Source organism: Eulemur rufifrons, chromosome 15 (genome assembly GCF_041146395.1).
Source record: "Eulemur rufifrons isolate Redbay chromosome 15, OSU_ERuf_1, whole genome shotgun sequence".
NCBI classification, from domain to species: domain Eukaryota; kingdom Metazoa; phylum Chordata; class Mammalia; order Primates; family Lemuridae; genus Eulemur; species Eulemur rufifrons.
This window is the reverse complement of record NC_090997.1, coordinates 42,030,652-42,052,819: the sequence shown is the minus strand read 5'-3', so window position 1 is coordinate 42,052,819 and position 22,168 is coordinate 42,030,652. Positions and strand designations below refer to the sequence as shown.

General features: G+C 37.9%; 1 protein-coding gene across 1 annotated transcript in view; it reads left to right on the top strand.

The window, feature by feature from the left end:
* Nucleotides 1-632: 632 nt before the first annotated feature.
* ME1 (malic enzyme 1) overlaps nt 633-22,168 on the top strand; it is a 168,760-nt gene continuing 147,224 nt past the window's right edge. Inside the window, exon 1 of the mRNA XM_069487911.1 lies at nt 633-925. Coding sequence (XP_069344012.1) covers nt 848-925 — 78 coding nt within the window. The 5' untranslated portion in view covers nt 633-847. The remainder of the gene's footprint in view (nt 926-22,168) is intronic.

Below are 22,168 nucleotides of genomic sequence, written 5' to 3'. Positions count from 1 at the left end.
ATCTACAGAAACTGATGCGGTGTTGCGCCTGCGGCCTCCTCTCTGGCCTTGCTCCTGGTTCCCAAGCCTAGGCTTTCTGGGTCAAGGTTGGTTCTCTCCTGCCTCGGGCCACCGGGCTTGGCCTGCACGCAGGCAGGCGCGGCTAGGGTTGTGGATGGAAAGCTTCCAAGAGACTAACAAGGGAGAGTCCGAGTCTGATTCTTATCAGCCAGTCGAGGTCATCCGTCAACAGCCCTGGCTCCCCTCACGAGCCTTCCACGCTGCAGTGCCCCTCGGTGTCTGGGTAGCCATCCCCTCTGCCTGAACCTCCCAGGTTCGCACCTTCTCGCACCTTCCTCCTGGGCGGGCGGGGTAACCTGGCCTGCCTCCCCACCGGGGTCTCTGGGTTAAGGACAGCATTCGGTGCACAGCGCACTTAGGCCAGTCCCACATAGAGATGGGCTGTTACGGTTGTGATTACGAGCCCAGTGCTGACCAAGGGCCCAGTGCGAAGAGGGGAGCCAGCGACTCCGGCCACACCGGGGCTCCGGGCTCCCGCCGGGGCCTCGCTCCGCCAGGGCCTCGCTCTTCCTCCTCCTCCTCACACGCCGGCTCCGCCGATCTCCTGCCATGACTCAGCGCTTCTCGCAGGCTGCCCTGCTGGGGACACCGGCTTCGCGCGGGCTCCTCCCGCCGCGTCCACCCCCTCTCGCCACCCACGCCCGCCCCTAGCCGCGGGGCCTTTCCCCGCGCGGCCGCCGCCGCCGCCACAGCCGCAGTCCGCGCCGGCGCCGCAGCAGCATCCGCCGTCTGCAGCGCGCGTGCCGCACGCCCCGGCCCGACCCCGCCGCCGAGCCCCACGCCAGCCATGGAGCCCGAAGCCCCCCGCCGCCGCCACACCCACCAGCGCGGCTACCTCCTGACGCGGAACCCCCATCTCAACAAGGTAAGCCCGCAGGCTCACCTGGCAGCCCATCAGCCCGGCCCGGCTCAGTCAGGGTTAGGTACCGCTTGCGGGTCCCCGCAACATGGCCTCGCCCCTCCGCCGCTCCCCGGACGGTTCCCGGTAAGCTGCCGGGGCCAGTGGGGCCTTGGTGCGGGCGGAACAGAGGGGCCGCCCACTCGGGTCTCTGCCCGCGAGTGGATGGCAGGGCGGTGCTGGTGCCTCTGCACCTCGGCATCCCATTTGAGGAATAGAGGTAAAGGTGTAACTTATTTATCATACTTTTTGGCTGCTCTTCTCGGAAACAAGAGCCCAGGCAGAGAAAGTAGTATTAGACAAAGGGCGTGCAGTGAGTGTTTTGTGAAGGTAGCAGGCAGGCTGCCAGATCAGCCTCGATGTGATACCCACTTACAGGTTGCACACAGTGTGGCAATTACTGGAGGTGGCTGTGGAGAGAAGTGGCCTTACTGGTCTGGCCTGGATGGAATGGTGTTCAGACTGCTCGGATCCCATTAATGAGCTGGAAATACAGGGCCTCTTGGTTTCTGGAGTGACACGGTTAAGAGTCTGGGAATGCGTGGTGGGTGGCTTCTGCCTTGGACACTTTGCATGGCCTGGTAGAAAAGCCCTGTCCTAGACATGAGACTGTGGGGAAAGCCGTTTATTTTCTTTCTTTCTTTCTTTCTTTCTTTTTTTTGTTATTAATCTGGTCTTCTGGAAGTTAAAAAGAATTTTTCAGACCTGTCCTCTTTTTATTAAAGGGGGAATTCATTGTGCACTCTGTTCAGACTCCTTCTCAGATCCTGGTAACCTTTCATTTTCCTTCACTGGCAAGGCGGTATGAACACCCAAGATCTCTCAAATGAAAAATACCTCAGAATTTATGATTTTGCTTCTCTAGATACTAAGTCACACTGTTATTTCACAGCCAGGTTTGTCTCTGGATTGTTCCTTGTGTGTGTGTGTGTGTGTGTGTGTGTGTGTGTGTGCTTTAGACATTCCTATTTATTCAGTACGTTGAAAATGCCATCAGTCAGCACGGAGGTCTGTTTGGTTATTTTGGTTGTCTCTTTAGTAGGAATCCTTTTCATTAAGAGCTGGACCTCACTCCCCTCTCCCACGCTGGTTATGTTGCTGGTGATTTGTTGATCATTATGAGTGGCTTTAAAGACTTGTGATTTATTTAATAAATTATAGCTAGTGTGAGCTTTTTTCTATTTTTAGTGGTGACAGGCAACTTTTACAAATCGATGATTAATTAGTATTTTTGGTCATAAAGTATTATGAAATTTTAAATAGTTCCTCATTATTTTTTTTCTTCAAAATAAATTGCTAGTTTGATTCCCCCCCCTTTTTACTCTTCTGTAGGTTGGAGCCTATTTTCGGTAGAACAAAGGTTTTGATGTGACAAAACAATTTGTGACTTTCATGTGTTGCCTGCCTACTGTAATTTATGACCAAATTATGGGTTGACACTTAAGAAGGACTACATGAATCATATAACCTGTTTGATTTTCCTTAAGTCAGGGGCAAGAGTGTCTGTTAAGAGTGGGTAGATGGCATAGGCAATCTCAGAGCAAGAGTAATTATGCCTTTACTATGTTTACATCAATAATTTATGATACTGAAATCCTTTTGACTCCTGTTCACCTGTACGGATTAATTCCTACTTCAGAATAATAGTATTACAAAGATCTTCTGTCAAAGGTAAGAAAAGGTATAGCATTAATATGTTAAAAATATGTATTTGAACTTTGTTTTCTGCATTGTATCAAATTGGATTCAAAATCCAGTACATCAACTTTGGGCCAGTCAATGGAAACTTTACTCCACTTATTCAGCCATGGGACCTCCTTGATCTGCTCTACATTGAAGACTTCTAGGCCTGTAAGTTTGTTAGCGGCTGCAAGGAGACGCTAGTAATCTTATTTTCCCATAACAGTCCAGCCTGTTACCTGGCTGTGTGAAGTCTTCATCAACCACACTAACACAGACCTTTATAACCTTACCATTGGGTAACTGCAACAACAGTTTTTCTGGTTTTATTTCCATCATTATAGTTTGTCCTACATATGGGCATGAAAGAAGTACCTTCATCAATTAGCATTTTCTTTATATTACCCTTCCGTTATCCAAATATTTACAATATGTTATAATTTCCTATGATGTTGAATGTAAAATCAATCTTTCAATTAGGTTTACTATCTTCTCCAAATTTATTAGTTCCCCAAGGTAACCTTCTACTTAAAATATATCTGCTGAATCTCTTAATTCTTTCTTGTGTGTAATTCCTACAATTAAAATGTCATTAGTTGATTTAATAATGATCTCTCTAGGGGAGTCTTTCCTAATTATCTTACTTAACACCTCATTTTTATGTATTCAGTGGTACTATATCATTTTGTATTTACTAAATTGTAATTTTTCTCTTTCTTTCTTTTTTGTTTTTTTTTGAGACAGTCTCACTCCTTCATCCTGGGTAGAGTGCACTGTTGTCATCATAGCTCACTGCAACTTCATACTCCTGGGGTCTAGCTATCTTCTTGCTTCAGCCTCCCCAGTAGCTGGGACTACAAGTGCCCACCACCCTCCCTGGCTAATTTTTCTATTTTTTGTAGAGACCAGGTCTTGCTCAGGTTGGTCTTGAAGTCTTGACCTCAAGCGATCCTCCTGCCTTGGCCTCCCAGAGTGCTAGAATTTTTTCTTATTTATTTTAACAATCATAGGGGAGGAATCACAATATTTAGTACAATATTTTGCTTAGTAGACATTAAATAAATGTTTACTTAATGAATGAATAAACTGTTTTTATTTATTTTGTCTTTAAACAGTACTCAGCTTTTGAAGCATGTAACTTTTAAAGTGATACTTTGGGCATTATCCTCTTTAATGTAATTTTGTGAAAGTAGAGTCACACTGAACTATAAAACTTACTTGACTCCCTATACCATTATATTGTATGCTGGAATATAGTCAGAAAAGTTAGAATTTAGTTTAAGCTTGACAGTCCCATGAATTTTGATTACTTGCTGGATAACCTAAGGGAGGTGCTTAGTCTTGGTAAAATCAAGGTTAACAGTTGATGTGATATGAATTAAAAAATTTTTTAAAAAACCTAAGAGAAATAGGATCTTCCTTTGTAATAATTCATGTATGATTCTAAGCCTTACTACTTGCTTATACTCAAATGTGCATCCATTTCAAAGGATTTCATCAAAGCAACTGGGGAAGTACTTCTGCCTCACACTAAGGGGATCCAATATTTTTCTGTACACAACCCAAACTGTTTTTGAGATGCCTGTCTTTGCCTGTCTTATATGCACGTGTCTAATTTAGCGTTTAGTGTTTTTTCATTTTAAGGATACTTTCTGATTTAGATGAGTTATATTTCACATTTTTCTCAGTAATTTTCATGTGAATAATAATATTTCATAAATTGCTCTTCAAAATTAAAATTCTACACATAATAAAAATAATCATGTTTATTTTTTATTTTTCAATTTATTGGTTCACTTTATTTCTCCCTGCAATGGTAGAAAACACTAATTAATAGTTTTATCATAGTTAACTTGTGCTTGCATGGTTTCCATATCTGTAAGATGAAATAATAACGTGACCTATAAGTAAATCTCCAAAAGACAACACTCTTTAATATTTTAGGCAGTTTGATCCAGTTTAAGTTACTGATGGTGTTTTATCAAAGTTAATTTTGATCAGGATTATAACTTTTAAATCTAAAAAATGAACTTCTGGTGAAGTGCTTTTGTAAGTTGTTTGCTTCCTGGCATGTCAAGACCTAGTTGGATGTGTTGTAAAGAAAAGAGAAATAAGTCTCATAACTGTGAAGGAAAAGTACCTTAAATCTCCTCTTTATCTTCAATGTAAACTATACCAGAATGAATTATTTAGAAATTTTCACCTAACGCAGTTCTCTAGAGTTGCCTCGGCAATATGAGAAACTGATTTATTATTTAACATGGAATCCCACTGATATGAAAGCTGTTGTAATAGAGATGGACAGCCATATGCCTCCATACCTATTACCTTGCTGCAGCTGAAACAACACTGGTAGTATAGGATATCACAAAAAGAAAATGATGTGTGCTATGGTAAGTAGAAAGATGAATTTGATTTGAGAACGCTTGAGACTGGTGATATGGAGTATAAGAAATATTGGAGAGGACAGGGCCTAAGATTTTTCATTTTCTGTGTTCTGATTTCCCTCAAACTTTTGGACAGTTGTGGGAAATGTGATGTAAAGTAATGGATGTTCTAAAACTTTGTGCCTAGGAGAAATAAGCCCAAGTCCCAGTTCTTCCAATTACTGGTTGTGACACAGCATGTGGCAAGGGCCTCTTGCTACACCATCCCATGGCAGAAAGTGAGAGGGTGATTGAGAGTGAGAAAAAGCAAGAGAGGGCTAAACTCGCTTTTATTATAAACCCATTGTCTCTCAAAATGACAAACTCATTCCTGCATTAATGACATTAATCCATTCATGAGCCCTGATGACCTAATCACCTCTTAAAGGTCTCACCTTTCAACACTGTTGTATTGAAGATTAAGTTTCCAACACATGAATTTTGGGGGACACATTCAAACCATAGCAGAAAGTCAAGTAATAAAATAATGAATAATGTTCTCTAAAAACATGGGAATATAACTATTAGAGCTTTTCTATTAATATACAAACCCTAGACCTAAAAACTAGTTTATTTTATTTTTTTAATAATCAGGTTTTGGTTGAGTGTAAATATCAGCAGAAGTATTTGCATGTTTATAATTACGTTATGACTATCCCTGGAGGTCTGGAGGCTGAAGGACTTCTAAGACTTCATAACAATATTACAGTTTGGCCCCTTGAGCTTAGAATATATTAAAATACATTTAAATTATCTATTCAGAGTTTTAAGATGTCCATTTAATAAGTCAAGGAGAGAAGCCTCAGAATAAAACCAACCCTGGTGACACATTGATCTTAAACTTCTATCCTCTAGAACGGTGAGAAAATAAATTTCTATTTAAGCCACCCAGTCTATAGTACTTGGTTATGGCAACCCTAGCAAACTAATACACATATGCAATGGAAGCAAAATTTCATGATACAATACTTTCCCTTGCTTTATTCAGTATACTCTAGTAGTGTCTATTCTATTTCAATTTTTGAAAAAATGTTGGTTGGGATTCACTAATGAATCACAATCCATGGCTTGAAAGAATTCTGCTCTATGAATTTTTTAAGTAGTGCTTTCACATACCTGGGAAGATTATTATATAGAGTAGTTTTGTGTGTGTGTGTCTTTGTGTTGGGCCCTAGTTTGCCTTGGCAGTACTGGCCTTGTCTCCTTTGTTTTTCTATATACATGTCAAAATTGAAGTGTCATCTAAATCAATAAAACTATGAGAATGTTATTGTTGTTACTAATAGAGGCAGGTCTCGTTAGTTAGCAAAACACTAAGTCCTTACTTACATGTTTAGAGCCAAAAATGAAATGAAATGAATGAAGTTTTTTGTTTTTTGTTTTTTTTTTTTTTTAGACAGAGTGTTGCTCTGTTACACTGGGTAGAGTGCCGTGGTGAGCCAAGTAATCCTCCTTTCTCAGCCTCCCAAGTAGCTGGGACTACAGGCACATGCATCAACATCTGGCTAATTTTTCTATTTTTAGTAGAGACTGGGGTCTTGCTCTTGCTCAGGCTGATCTTGAACTCCTGAGCTCAAGTGATCCTCCCCCCTTGGCCTTCCAGAAGGCTAGGATTACAGGCGTGAGCCACCGCGCCCAGCCAAGCATCCTTTTATGGGTCTCTAAAATTTTTGCTAATTTAAGATCTTATATTCAATTTTTACATATGGTAACTATAACATAATAATGATAGAATTGTGACCAAGGATATTGGTCATATCAATACATATAAATGAGAGTAACTCACTTATTAATAAAAATATTTTCAGATTGTCTCACAAAGCATAAGCAAACTGTGCTGTATATAAGAAACAGAAATGTTACAGAAAGGCTAAAAATAAAAATATGGAAGGATACAAACAGCAAGAAATTGGTGTTATGATCCTGATATCAGAAAATGTAGAGGATGTGTCAAAAAGCATTAAATGAGACAAAGAGCTCTTCATAAAAATGCTGGAAGGTACAGTTTTGAATGAAGTTATAAAAGTTGTGAATATCTATGTACCAAATAACATAGCTGCTGCTTTCATTAAAAAGACACTATAGTAGATTTTGAGTGTTCTCACCACAAAAACTGATAAATCTGTGAGGTAATGCATATGTTCATTAGCCTGATTTAGCCATTTCAAAATGTATATATATTTCAAAACAACATGCTGTACACAATAATATATATAATTTTTATTTGTCAATTATAAAAAAAACTTTAAAAAAGAGTGTATAGGACATGCAAGGAGAAATAAAAGACACTAATAATAGAAGACTTTAACATATATCTCTCAGTGCAGGACACACCAAAGGGAGAAAAACTGTTTCTGTATAGGAATTTCTTCCTTAAATTTCTCAGGAAATTTATGTTTTCTCAAATCATGAGAAAATTAAGTTGATCAAATATGAAAATGGGAAAAAAGTATTAAATTTTCCTTTGAGAATTAAAGCTTAATACATAATATGGAGACATTAACATTTAATGGAATTATTATGTGTGCCTTTAGACAATTTATATTTAATATAATTATTATGTTTGGATTTCTATCATTTTATTAGGTATCTATTTGTTCCCTCTGTTTTTCATTCCTCTATTTCTTTTTTTCCACCTAATTATTTATTGTTAGAATATTTTTATTTCGTTTTAATTTATTTGTTGAGTTTTTTACAGTATCTCTTTGTATAGCCTTTTTTTTAGTACTTGCTCTGGCAGTTATGATATACATACTGAACTTTTCACAGTCTACTTAAAGTTAACATTTTACCACTTGAGATGAAATGTAGAAACCTTACTATCGTTTAGGTCTCATTACTTTCCTCTGTTTATGTTAGTTGTATGTATTATATCCATTTACATTTATATACATATATTATATAGATGTTTATGTATTTTTTAAAGCCAGTCAAATTTAGCAGAATAAACGTTTAAATATAATAATTTAATGTAATGTTTATAACTTTTATTTTTAACTGTTATACATATTTTAAAGAGTTTAAGAGGGAAACAATCTGTTATAGTTATGCAGATATTTACTATTTCTGTTGCTGTTGTTCCATTCCTGATGCTCCACATTTCCTCAGGTATCATTTCCCTTCCATCTAAAGAATTTCCTTTAATGTTTTGTTTAGAGCAAATTTGCTGGAGACCAGTTTTCTTAGTTTTCCATCCTCTGAGAATGTCTTTATTTTACCTTCATTTCTGAAGGATATTTTCACAGGTTATAGAATTCTGAGTAGACAGTTATTTTCTGTTAAGAGTTTAAAAATGCCATTCTACTTCCTCCTTTCCTCCCTTGTTTCTGATGAGAAACAGGATTCTTAAGGGGAATGCTATTCTTTTTATTTAGCAGTCACTCAAGTTGGTTAGGTCATTTTGCATGTTGGGCCCACTTTCTATTGCCTGTGGTTCCAATAGCAATTAAGTTTTCAAAACCTACTCAGTAAGGGTATTTGGATTTGTCCATTATTTGTACCACCCAGTGGCTAAAGTGGGACTGTGCAGTGGTCTACTCCACAGTTTAGTTCTCAGAGCCTTTCGTATGCTGTTTAAGGTCAGATCTATGCACGTATAGCTCAGAGGTGAGCCCAGGAGTTCATATACAACTGTATGGGATCGCTCTCTTGAGTTCCCTCCTTTCTGTGATCTCTCTAATATATTCTGTCTCCCTGAGGACCCGCTTTCCAGCCTTCTGCCCAGAAAACTGGGCCTTTAGTTTCCTGCTCTGCTGTGTACTTCTTCCAACTGCATTTGCATCTGGGTGATGTGACTGGAAGACAGAGAAAAAGTAGGAACAGGCATTTGACCCAAGATGTTGGAACCGGTCGGTTTCCTCTAGTTAAAAAGAATGATGGCCGGGCACGGTGGCCCACACCTGTAATCCTAGCACTCTGGGAGGCCAAGGCGGGAGGATTGCTCGAGGTCAGGAGTTCGAGACCAGCCTGAGCAAGAGAGAGACCCTGTCTCTACTAAAAAAAAAAAAATAGAAAGAAATGATTTGGACAGCTAAAAAATATATATATAGAAAAAATTAGCCGGGCATGGTGGCTCATGCCTGTAGTCCCAGCTACTCGGGAGGCTGAGGCAGTAGGATTGCTTGAGCCCAGGAGTTTGAGGTTGCTGTGAGCGAAGCTGACGCCACGGCACTCTAGCCTGGACAACAGAGTGAGACTCTGTCTCAAAAAAAAAAAAAAAAAAAAATAATAATAATAATAATTCCCTTCCCTTAGAATTTTAGGCTTCTGTGGTGGCCATTGCTTCTGCCACCCCCTATGGAATTACCTGGGGGTTGGGGCTGGAGGGAATGGAAAAGAATACTGGATATTCTTCGTTCTTTGTGACCTTTAAAAGTCCCCGTTCCTGATTCTTAGACCATTCTTGCCACTCTTTTTGTCCACAGTCACTTGCACTTCCAACTTTTCCACTGCTTTTGATTCAAGGTCGGTTGATTACAGAGGGGGAATAAAAGCCAGGCCATACTGGAGGAAAAAACCCAGGAAACTCACTTCTGATGTGTTGTTACTTTAGATTCTGGTCTTCTTCCTCAATTCTTTTGCTAACATTTACTTTTCAGAGTCTCTAATAGCTGCTCAGTGCATTCTGTGCAAGGTTTATTGCAGGATTCAGAGAGAGAGAGGGAGAGAGAGAGAGAGAGACAAAAATATAGTACACTCACCATTTTGCACAGAACCAGGCCTTCAGACAGTTATTTTTAAGGTGTGAATGTGTGAAGCTCAGTCTAACTTTAGAGACTTGACTCTCAAGTGTATATTCACATTTTCTCCCATTTTACCAGGTACATATTTGCTGTATAAATCAAAATTAATATTAAAGATTATTCTGTGGGAAATTGTTCATGTAAGACAATAACTCTGTACATAATTTATAAAATTTCTGTACTCTAAGGATTTAGAAAGATGTTTTGCCTTTTTGATAACTACATACCTCACTTCTGCCCCTCTTTGTGCTGTGAAGGAGAAAATCTATACTACAGAATTTTTGAGGTTCAAAATTTCTTCGTGGAGGCGGGTAGGTGTGTTATACTGGTTTGCATTGTAGATATTTCTTTCAACATAGTTGCTCATAGGAGCTGAAATACTGTAAGTATTCTGTGGAAATTTGTTGAATGGATGAATTAGGGATAATTCTTGAAGTAACACTCTTATAGCTCTGCTCTATCTTCCAGATATTGCTGTAACCTGTCTCCAGTTCACGTCCTTCTTTGCAGGATGAATGGACAATACCCTCTTTTATATGCTGTTGGGTGTGTACTGGAGAATCTCTTCCCTTTAGTGACTATAAGGATGACCAGTATATCATTTAGGATTAGGTTTTGCTACATATAACAAAAAAATCAAAACAACAATGACTTAATTAAGAGAGCTTATTTCTCTCTCACATGAAGGAAATCAGAGGTAAACAGTCCAGGGCTGTTTAGTGGGCCCACAGAGTCATCAGGAACATAGGCTTCTCTGTGGCTGCTCTGTCATCTTCAAAATCACTTCGTGGGTCTCAACTGACTGTAGGTCTGCAGATACCATGTACACTTTCCAAGGTGGCTGCTGAAGGAAATCAGGGAAACACGAGAAGGCCCACTTTCCAGTGGGGTCCCTCTCTTTAAGGAGCCTTCTCCGCGTCCCACATAGCACTTCCACTTACATGTCATTGTTCAGAACTCAGTCCTATGACAATGTATAACTACAGGGGAGTCAGAAAATGTCTTTTACTGAATGTATTGCCACCCCAAATAATATTAGGTTCTATAACTAGGGAGGAAGAGGGAAATAGAAGTTGTGGTAGGCAATTAGCAGCCTCTACCGTAGCTAGAGCTGCCAGAAAACAAAAAGATCAAGATTTAACAAATGTAAATATTAAATATAATTATAATGTTCTCAGAGATTTAGATTAAGTGGTTCTTAATATTTTTAAAATAGCCGTATACCTTCATTATATAACAATAAGAAGGTATAAAAATATGAAAAGTGTGTCTCCCACTTCTGTGTGCCCCAACTGGCTGGTTCCCCTTCCCAGAGGCAGCCACTGTTTTCCCCAGTGTTTCCATTATATACTGGAGATATTATATGGAGTATATTTTTTACTTTTCAGAGTTAAAATGTTATTGATGTAAGGCATGAATCAGATATGTCCTTAGTGTGGTGGATAGGAGGTATTGTTACCAAGAAAAATGTTTCAGGTAGGAGTATATATGTGAATTGTATAGAGACGTGGAAAACAGATTGAGAATCATGATCCCAGATTAATCCATCAGTGATTTGCCTGGTACACTGAAACTGGTTCTGAGGCATTGTTTTCCCTTTTTTTTTTTTTTTTAAACTAAGCTTGGCTTTATTTGGGGATTCCTTAATATGGTGATTGGTAAATATTGTGGGTTGAGTACTGCTTACTCACTCGCAGCATTTTCATGAAATGGAATAACTAGTCAGGAAAGATAATGAGGCTTCCTGGGATAATGTTTAAAACTTTTACAAGCACCACATGTACTCACCATCAAATTGGTATTAACTGATCAAGACTTCAGTGCACATATAGTAATAACATTCATCAGGTGTCAGGCAAGTGGGACAGGGGAGGAGGGGATGGGTATATTCACAACTAATGGGTGCGGTGTGCATGGTCTGGGGGATGGACATGCTTGAAGCTCTGCCTTGGGTGGGGCAAAGGCAATATATGTAACCTAAACATTTGTACCCCCGTAATATGCTGAAATAAAAAAAATTTTAAAAACAAAACAAACCTTTTTATCTGTCTGACAAGGACTTGCCTGCTCTGATTCCTGCCTGTCTTTCTAGTGGCCCTCTCTTATCATTCTTCTCACAGTTGATACATTTTCCTTCCCTATACTTTCTTCAAGAAGCCCAGCTTTTCTGCATCAGGTTTTATGCCCATGCTGTCTACTGTACTCCTACCCCTGGCTTTTTACCTGGTCAACTCCTATTTTTCTAGTCAGCCTTCAGATCTCATTTTAACATCACTCCTCAGTGGACTCTTTCTTTTTAACCCCCTAAATTAAGTTAGAGCTTGAGTTTTTCCTTTTCTTTTCCCTATACTTACTACCATGATTGTTATTTTATAGTTACTTATGTAACTATTTATCTAATATCCTGGTAAACTCTCTAGATTGTAAGCTTCTGCGACTATCTGTGCCTGTAAACATTGTAAGCATTCCCCCAGCAGATATTACTTGAAAAATAGATGGTAAGTGTGATGATTAATTTTATGTGTCAATTTGCCTAAGCCATGGGGTATCTAGATGTTTGGTCAGACATTATTCTGGGAGTGTTGGTGAGGGTATTTACGGATGAGATTAACATTGGAATTAATATAGCAGATCACTCTCCCTGATGTGGGTGAGCCTCATCCAATCAGTTGAAGGACTGAATAGCAAAAAAGCTAAGTAAGAGGGAGCTCCTCCTGCTTGACTGTCTTGAATCTGGGACACCATTTTTTTTTTTTTTTCTTTTTTCTGTCTTTGGATTCAGACTAAAATGTCAGATCTTGCTGGGTCTTGAACCTACTGGCTTTCAGACTGGAACTACACCATTGGCTCCCCTAAATCTCTAGGTTGGTGGCAGCAGATTTTGGGACTTATTGCCTCCATAATCACATGAGCCAATTATAATAATTACAATAAATTTATATATGCACACACACGCACGTACATCTATATGTTCCGTTTCTCTGGAGAACTCTCACCAATACAGATAGCTTCACAATCTCCCATAAAGTTAATAGTAAAAGGAGACAGAAAACAGTTCGGAAAATCTTCACTGTGGATCTGAACTAAGAAAGCCATCTTGTGGCATTTCTGGGAATATCATGTCTCAGGTATATATCCCTTATGAATCTGAAGCATAGCTCTTTGTAACACTTCTTAACACATTTTGTGCCAAAGCCTCATTTGGAAAGCTGGTGAAGCCTGTGGACTCCTTAAGGCAATGCTTTAAAATAAATAGTATACATAGTGTTACAAAGGAAACCAATTATTATGAAATACAGATATTAAAATATTAAATACATGTGTGATGTTGTAAGATATGTTCTTTATTAAAAACATATAGCAAGACAATAGATTAAATATGGACAATTGAAAGTAAAATTTTATGTTTTAAGGAGATCAGTATGAAGGTTGTCGACACCACTAGCCTGCATGCCTATACATATTATTAAAAAAAAAACCTTATTGCAGGTCTAAAACTACTGTAATTTCAAATTAACGAAGAAGATAAATGGTATTTCAAAATATATGCCACAAATGTAATGTGATACAAAAATATTATTTTAATTACGACAAAGACACAGGAACTACTACTATTTCTCTTGTTTATTGCCTTCACTTATAGTGGGAGAAAATACTAAATTTGATAGAGTTAGTGAAAAAGATGTCCAAATTCAGGCCGCCTTATTCACCGATTCCTTGAGGGTCTGTAATTAGGTCCATGAATCTTAGGTTAAGGGCCTCTGGTAGGGAGCTCTTCACAGAAAATACCGACCTGGGTCTCTTAACACTGATTTTTAAACTCAGAAACTTTCTCACAATACTGGGATATGAAGAATAAAAGTCAGTATTCACTTAGCACTTGTATATTAGTGACTTCATTTTAAACTTATTATAATAACGCAGACATTCATATAGCACTTCATAATTTACATAGGATGCCAAAATATCTGATCTCTTTTTCGCCTCCCAACAACCCAGTGAGACACACATAACATATATTAACACTGTGTGTTCAATAAATATTTGATTACTCTTATTTAGTAGATGCGAAAATTGAGGCGAGTCTCTTACATTTAACCGCAAACAACTTAAGTTCTTGCCCCAAATCAGTGTTAAATAATGTCTACTTGTGACTCAAGCTTTGACCTAAGTCCACATATTAATAGAATGCTCTTTAGCCTTGTGTTACCATTTGTTCACATTTGCTGGTGAAGTGTACATGTAAATTTCGAGTGTATGGATTATTACAACCTATAATATACCAAAAATGTACTAGACAGCTACCTACAACAAAGAATTGTGTGGCCTAAAATGTCTCTAGTGCTGAGATTGAGAAACCCTGGTCAAGATGAAGGTACTTTAAAAAAAACTCATAAGCCCTGGCACTTATACTGATATGTAGATATGGCTTTTGGTCAACCCAAAGTTGATCTTGGATGCCTGGTTAACGTAAACTTAAAAAGTTTTTAATAGTGGATTAGTTTAATTAAATGATTTTCTCATATATATGTGGAAAGCTTAATTATTATTTGGGAGATTTTAAATCACAAGCATTCTTTGTACTATTGCATAAATAAATCTTAGTTTGAAGTTTTAATTAGGTGAGTTGGCTATTCAAAATAGAACTACATAGAACGGAACCATATAGAACTGAAACATTGTTTCAGATTAATATATCTGTGCATCCATTTGTTCATTTAAAATTTATTGAGGCCCTGCTTTGTCATGACATTGTGCTAGGGGCTGTCATACAAATATGAATAGCTCAGTCCCCACTGCATAGAAGTGGGGAACCTGCAGCCTCAAGGCCACATGTGGCCCTCCAGATCCCCAACTATGTCCCCTTGACCTAATCCAAACTTCACAAAACATATCCCTTTATTAAAAGATTTGTTCTGTAAAATTTTGACTCAGTCAAAAGGCCGAACTCAAGGATCCAGAAGGGCACGTGTTGCCCCAAAGCTGCAGGTTCCCCACCTCTAGACCTGGGTAAAACAGCAAATAAGCTGAAATAATGATGTATGGGAAATATGACAGAAGCACACGATGCTGTGATAGCACTTTGGAGAACACCTCATTAATCCAGAGAGAGGGCTGAAAGGCCTTCTTGAAGGAGATCATCATTCAGGAATAGGCAAGGGACACAAGAAGAAAGGGACATTTACAAATTCATGTGTAATCTAATTGGTAATTAAATGTATTGAATTCCTACTTAATTTTCATACTCTATAGATTCTTCTATTAGCTCCGAGTTAAGAAGTCAAACCAAGGCACAATAGAAGGTTATTTTGTAATTCTGATCTTTCTGGCTCATTATATTAGTAATCACTATATATATAATCATAGGCATATTTAGAGGATTTTTGTCTGGGTCACATATTTAAAATTTTAGAAAAGAATATGAAGGTACATGGGGTAACTAGGGACTCTACTATCAGTATTACCCATTGGTTTGGATTATTCATACACATTCCAATCTTAGATCTTAGATTTGGACTTTTCATCATTTCTGTACACTGGTAGTTTCAGTTGTTTACTGAGAAGTCCCAGTCTGGTTATTCAGCAGTTACTCTTCTCTATTGGTTTGGTGACTTTGTGAAATTTGTCTAAAACTTTTTAGAGGACAATTGTACTCCATCTTGCTGAAAAGTTTTTGAAATCTTATTAATGATTTCTGGAGATATAATTGAGAAAATATAGTTTTGGCATTGATGGCTAACAACTCAGCCCTACAAAGAATCTTTAAGATCAATAATCTGACCCTTTAAGTGAGAAATACTTAAATTACTTAAACTTGTTATCCAATATTCTAAAAATCTACTTGCTCTCTTAGGTAGAGGTGTTCTGTCTTTTTTTAAAATTTAAATTAGCAAACGTCACTTGAACTACGGAATAGTTACACTTGCCTATATCCTATAATACCTGGATAAAATAATTTTTTGGTGTTGTAAAGTTATGATATTTTACTGTAAATTTTAGGGTCAAGTTTTAGCCCAAAAGCTATTTTAGATATATTGTTCTAATCCTTACTTTGCTAGATTAAAATTACTTTATATCAGATCTGAGTTAAATTGCTATATAATGAAACCAAATAATTTTTCATAAAAAAGCTGTGGCTAATATATTATTGGTCTAAAATAATTAATTTTCTGCCTCTTCAAGGAGACTAACAGTAAAGAATTTGTTTGCACAGCTAAATGCATTCAGAATAATCATTTTTATATGATTATTTTCTGATATAAACTTTATCTTGGAAATATACATGTCATCTGGCTGACTTTTTTTTTTTAAGAACACCAGGAAAATTCTAAAAATTATTATCTATGTTGTCAATTAGAATTTAAAAATCAATCAATTCCAAAGAACAATTTTTGGTACTCTGGAAGCCTAGGAGAAGAAACCCTTCAGTGGAATGTGTCTAGAACAAATTAGTATCACCTCTCTTTCTGTAGATGTAAAATATGCATGTAAGCTATGTTAATAAATTGAAAATATTATGACACTTAAAACTGAACCTCAGTTTTCTCTCTTTATTCCAGAATATTAAGTAACAAAAATATAAAGACCTCTCCTTCTGTACTCTTTATATATAAATAATTCGCCCCCAAAATTATTATTAAAATTAATTATATGCCCATCAATTCATGAGTAGATTAAGGAAATGTGTGTGGGGTGTGTGTGTGCGCGTGTGTGTATGCATATATAATGAAATAATGTCTTTTACATGAACTTGGATGGAATTGGAGACCATTATCCTAAGTGAAGTATCTCAGGAATGGAAAAACAAATACCACATGTACTCTCTAATAATTGGGAGCTAATTTATGGGCATACATGGGCACAAAGAGATGTAAAGTTCATTGGAAATCAAGAAGGGGGCAAGGGGGGAGGGAGTGGGGAGGTAAAAACCTACCTATCGGGTACAATGAACTTTAATTGGGTGATGGGCACACTAAAAGCCCCGACATAAGCATTATAAAAGGTATCTATGTAACAAAAACATTTGTACCCCCTTAATATTTTGAAATAAAAAATAATTCTAAAACCGTTTTGATGGCGAGCAATACCTCTTAGGACAAATCAGTCATGTTATTTGCAAGGTCCCATTAATCAACTGTACGTAATTCAGTTGAAATCATAAATTATGAAAAAATTTTGGGCCGGGCGCGGTGGCTCACGCCTGTAATCCTAGCACTCTGGGAGGCCGAGGTGGGCGGATCGTTTGAGCTCAGGAGTTCGAGACCAGCCTGAGCAAGAGCGAGACCCCACCTCTACTAAAAATAGAAAGAAATGATATGGACAGCTAAAAATATATATAGAAAAAATTAGCCGGGCATGGTGGCGCATGCCTGTAGTCCCAGCTACTCGGGAGGCTGAGACAGGAGGATCGCTTGAGCTCAGGAGTTTGAGGTTGCTGTGAGCTAGGCTGACGCCACGGCACTCACTCTAGCCTGAGCAACAGAGTGAGACTCTGTCTCAAAAAAAAAAAAAAAAAAAAAAAAAAAGAAAAAATTTTGGTAAAGAATTCAAAGACAATCAAACTTGATAAAAAAAGAATATTTTAAGATTTGGAGTCTGGGCCGGGCGCGGTGGCTCACGCCTGTAATCCTAGCACTCTGGGAGGCCGAGGTGGGCGGATCGTTTGAGCTCAGGAGTTCGAGACCAGCCTGAGCAAGAGCGAGACCCCATCTCTACTAAAAAAAAAAATAGAAAGAAATTATATGGACAGCTAAAAATATATATAGAAAAAAAAATTAGCCGGGCATGGTGGTGCATGCCTGTAGTCCCAGCTACTCGGGAGGCTGAGACAGGAGGATTGCTTGAGCCCAGGAGTTTGAGGTTGCTGTGAGCTAGGCTGACGCCACGGCACTCACTCTAGCCTGGGCAACAGAGTGAGACTCTGTCTCAAAAAAAAAAATAAATAAATAAATAAATAAATAAATAAAGATTTGGAGTCTGAAATATATCAGTAATTTGCTAAGCCAACTTATAGTTATTTTAATTATATTTCTTCTTTTTAAGTAATTTAAAATTAATCTTAAGGAGAAAATTAGTTGCTGAATTGACTCTTTATAAAGCCTAATAAAATTCAGTATAGTGAAATTCACTCTTTTTGATGTACAATTCTGTTAGTTTTGACAATGTACAATGTTGTGTAAGCAGTACCATAATCAGGAACAGTTCTATCACCTCAAAAAAATTCCCTTGTGCTGCCCTTTTGAAGTCAGCCTGTCTTTTCACTCCTAGTCCCTGGCAAATACTGATCTTTTTCTATCCCTATAATTTTGTTTTTCTATAATATCATATAAGTGGAATCATATAGTATGTAATCTTTTAAGTCTGGATTCTTTCACTTAACATAATGCATTTAAGATTCATCTGTGTTTAATGTATCAGTAGTTTGTTCCTTTTTCTGTTGAGTAATATTCCAGTGTATGGATATACCTAGGTTTTATCCATTCACCAGTTGAAGGGCTTTTGGGTTGATTCTAGTTATTTGTGATTATTACTTTCCACTTGCTTTACTACTTGTTTAAACCTTCCTTTTTCACTTTTTCTGCTTTGTCTTCTCCAAAACATAGAATAGCAATTTTTTAGTCATAGCAAATCATTAATTAATTAGTTAATCCAATACATTTTTGTTGATTGACTATGACGTGCCGGGTATTACACACTAGGGGTATACCAGTTGAACAGAACACACAACTGTCTCTAGGACCATGGCCTCAAACACTTAAGTTAGTAAATTGTTACCATAATGAATTATCATACATGTATAGAATATATATCTTAAAGATTTTTGTGAATTAGATAAAGTTTTCCCATTTTGCAGTTCAGGTTGATTTACTTTTAATCATTATTCATGGCAAAAAAGAAGTCCAACTATTTGATGTCCATTGGAAACCTTAAGCCTGGTTTGTGCACAATAAAGAATATATTTGTTCCATTTTTATGGTAATGGTTTCTGATCAATTAGGACAAAGTTTCTTTCTCAGTTATGCTGGCTGCCTGCAAGTGTAGTTTCTCATACAAGTCCCTTGTTATGCCAGGAACTTTTATTTTCATTTCTGCTTAATAGTCTCAGTTTTCCTAAGAAGGTATGTATAGATTAATTAGTACAGTCCAGAAGAATAGTTGTCCTGTTTGCTACCCACAACAGTGAAACAACATGCCATTCTGCTGTCTAGGGATCTAGTCCAAAAGGTTTTTTTTAAGAGTAGGGAAAGTAAAAGAAAGAATGAAAGAAAAGTAGAAAAAACAGGGTTGAACCTAGAGTGTATGAGGATGCTTTTAGGGAATTAAACCTACAGGTGGTTCTGGAAACCTAATATATGAGGGCTGTCTGGAAACTATCCAGCCATTGTTAATATGATGAGAACAGGTACATGGCTGGATATTTTCTGGATAGTCCTCATATGTGTAGACATCTAATCTTTTCAACTACATGAAAGATTTAGTAGAAATCAAGTGAAAGTTAGGACCTGCATGTATAATTTAGATGCATTATCTTTTGTTGCATAGACCACTAAGATAGAAATTCTTTTTTTTTTTTTTTTAAAGAGACAGTATTGTGCTCTGTCGCCCAGAATGGAGTGGAGTGCAGTGGCTTGATCAAAGCTCTGTATCCTCAAATGCCTGGGCTCAGGCAGTCCTCACACCTGAGGCTCCTAAGTAGCTGGGACTACAGGCACAAGCCACCACATTTGGCTAATTTTTTTTTTTTTTTTTTTTTGTAGAGGCAGGGTCTCACTATGTTGCTCAGACTCATTTTGAACTCCTGGCATCAAGTGATCCTCCTGTCTTGGCCTTCCAAAGTGCTGAGATTACAGCCACACCACGTTCTGCCTGAAACATCCTTTGAAAAATTCTTTGAAACATTTTACTGTCAATTTTCAGACATAATTGACCTGTTTATACATTTCTACAAAATATATGTCTGAATATGTCTGTTAGTATGGAAAATAAAAGCTGTCATTTAAATCAAATCGTACCATATGTATATTTAAAAATATTCAGGGATTTTAAGAGTTAAGTTTACTTATTCATTGAATTTTTTTAACTTATAAAGGGTAAACAGAATATGAACCTAATCATAGGACTTTAACTTGGCTCAGTTCCTCAAATTTCTAAGCCCTAGGTTTTGTTGTTTTTAGAAGAGCTGACATGGTCACTTGTGTGTGTGTGTCTTGGAAAATTTGGCTAAGAGTGTATGGGAGTTTGTAGTTATTAAACATCAAAGAATGTCAAGATTTCCAGATGACGTTATCATTTATATAGCATAAGATATGGGAGACTTGTTAATTTAGGAATTAGTTTCAGAACAGACCACTGGAAAATTTATGTAAAAAGACCGCCTAGCTAGAGGAATAAATGATTGTTAAGTGCCATTATTAAGTGAATGAAGGAGCATATGTTGGTACATCAGACAACAAGCCTTATTCTCCTAATACTGATATTTTGATTACTATTATTACAGGCAGATTTTCAAGGCCACTAAGAAATTTACTGCTTCTTCACATATATTCATATATTTTTGAGGCTTTAACTTTAGGCTAGCTTTATCCTTTCTTGCTTTTCATTTTCTAGTTAGAGAAAAATCTATTGTTTTCTTTTCTTTGTTTTTCAAATATATTACTATACATAATTTTGTTTCACTCTAAGGAGTTATTTCATGACATTTTGTTTTAAATGATCAGTCTTTCCAGTTATATCCTTAACAAGTGAAGTATGTCTTCCATTTTATAGATAACTTTTTCATACAAATATCCCTTTTTGGTTACTTTAAATTTTAAAAGTAGGCCAGGTATGATGACTCACACCTGTAATCACAGCACGCTGGGAGGTCAAGACAGGTGGATTGCTTAAGGTCTAGAGTTCGAGACCAGGTTGGGCAACATAGCAAGATCCCATCTCTAAAAATATAGGACGAAAATTAGCCGGGCATGATGCCATGTGCCTGTACTCCCAGCTACTCGAGAGGCTGAGGTGGGAGGATAGCTTGAGCCTAGGAGTTTGAGGTTACAGTGAGGTATGGTAAGGGCAGTGCACTCCAGTCTGGGTGACACAGTGAGACCCTGTCTCTATTAAAAAAAAGTTAAAATTTTATCAGAATGAATATGCTAATTTATTTCCTGAACAGCAATTTTATAGTTTTTAAAAAATGTTAGTCTCTAAAGTTGAATATTTAAAATTTTCTATATCATATATACAACAAGCTGCTGAGTTTTAATTCTGTCAAGCACTGTTCTAGGCACTAGGAGAAAACAGTGAAGAAAACAGACAAAATCCCCTGACCTCATGGAGTTTTCATTCTTGTGTGGGGACACAAACCACAAATAAAAAAGTAAATGGCAGGCAGAGTTTAGGCAACACCAAATGTGTCTCCTGGTGCCAGCTGGAACTCCTTGGCAAAGGACTGGAAGACTGGACTGTTTGCTATTCTCTAGGCATCCAAGGGAGGGTGATTGGGCCATTCACAGCTGGACACTGGATTATCCTCTTGGAAAGGGATCATCCTGCTGTTCATACACATTGAAACTACAGAGGACCCTCAACTGTAACAATGAGAGCTTTTTCAGCTATGAGAATGGCTGCTGATAGAGAAAAATATCTTACAAGTAGACATCAGCTGTGTTAATATTACTTGGAGATATGAGAATTCAAGGTTGTGCACTGCTTCTTGCACGGGAGGTTCTGGAACCAATGTTCCCTGCTAGCTCTTGCAGCCAACTTAGAGAGCTCTACCAGGGGGTTATTCAGTGGACAGATCCATTTGTCTCTCTTTAGTCTGCTCCCCTGACCCAGGAGGCTAATTAAACATAAGCCTTTCCATCAGTGACATGAACTGATGGCCCTATCCGTATGAAAAATTAGAATAAAGAGAGGATTGTTCATCCACTGACCTCTTTCATAAACTTCCTGGGGTTGGACATGTTCATTACTCACCAATCAGGACCTGTCATCTCCCTCTGGGATGAACTCAATTATCTTTTTTCCCCAAGTAATAAACTTCACAAGTACTTAGGAGTCACTATTCTGTCATTGCAAGAAGTTTTCATGGACAGAGGAGGATGGTTGTAGAATCACTCAATGCAAAGTTAGTGAACACGTTCCTACTCATCCAGGTTGTCTAGAAATAGCAGAGGTCGCAATGAGGAAACCCAGCTGTCTTGGTCTGTTCAGGCCCTAACAGAATTCTGTGGACTGAGTGGCTTATAAACAAAAGAAGTTTATTCCTCACACTTCTGGAGGCTGGGAAATCCAACATAAAGGTGCAGTGGAGTCAGTGTCTGGTGAAGGGCCTGCTTCCTGGTTCACAGATGGTGGTCTTCTTGCTGTGT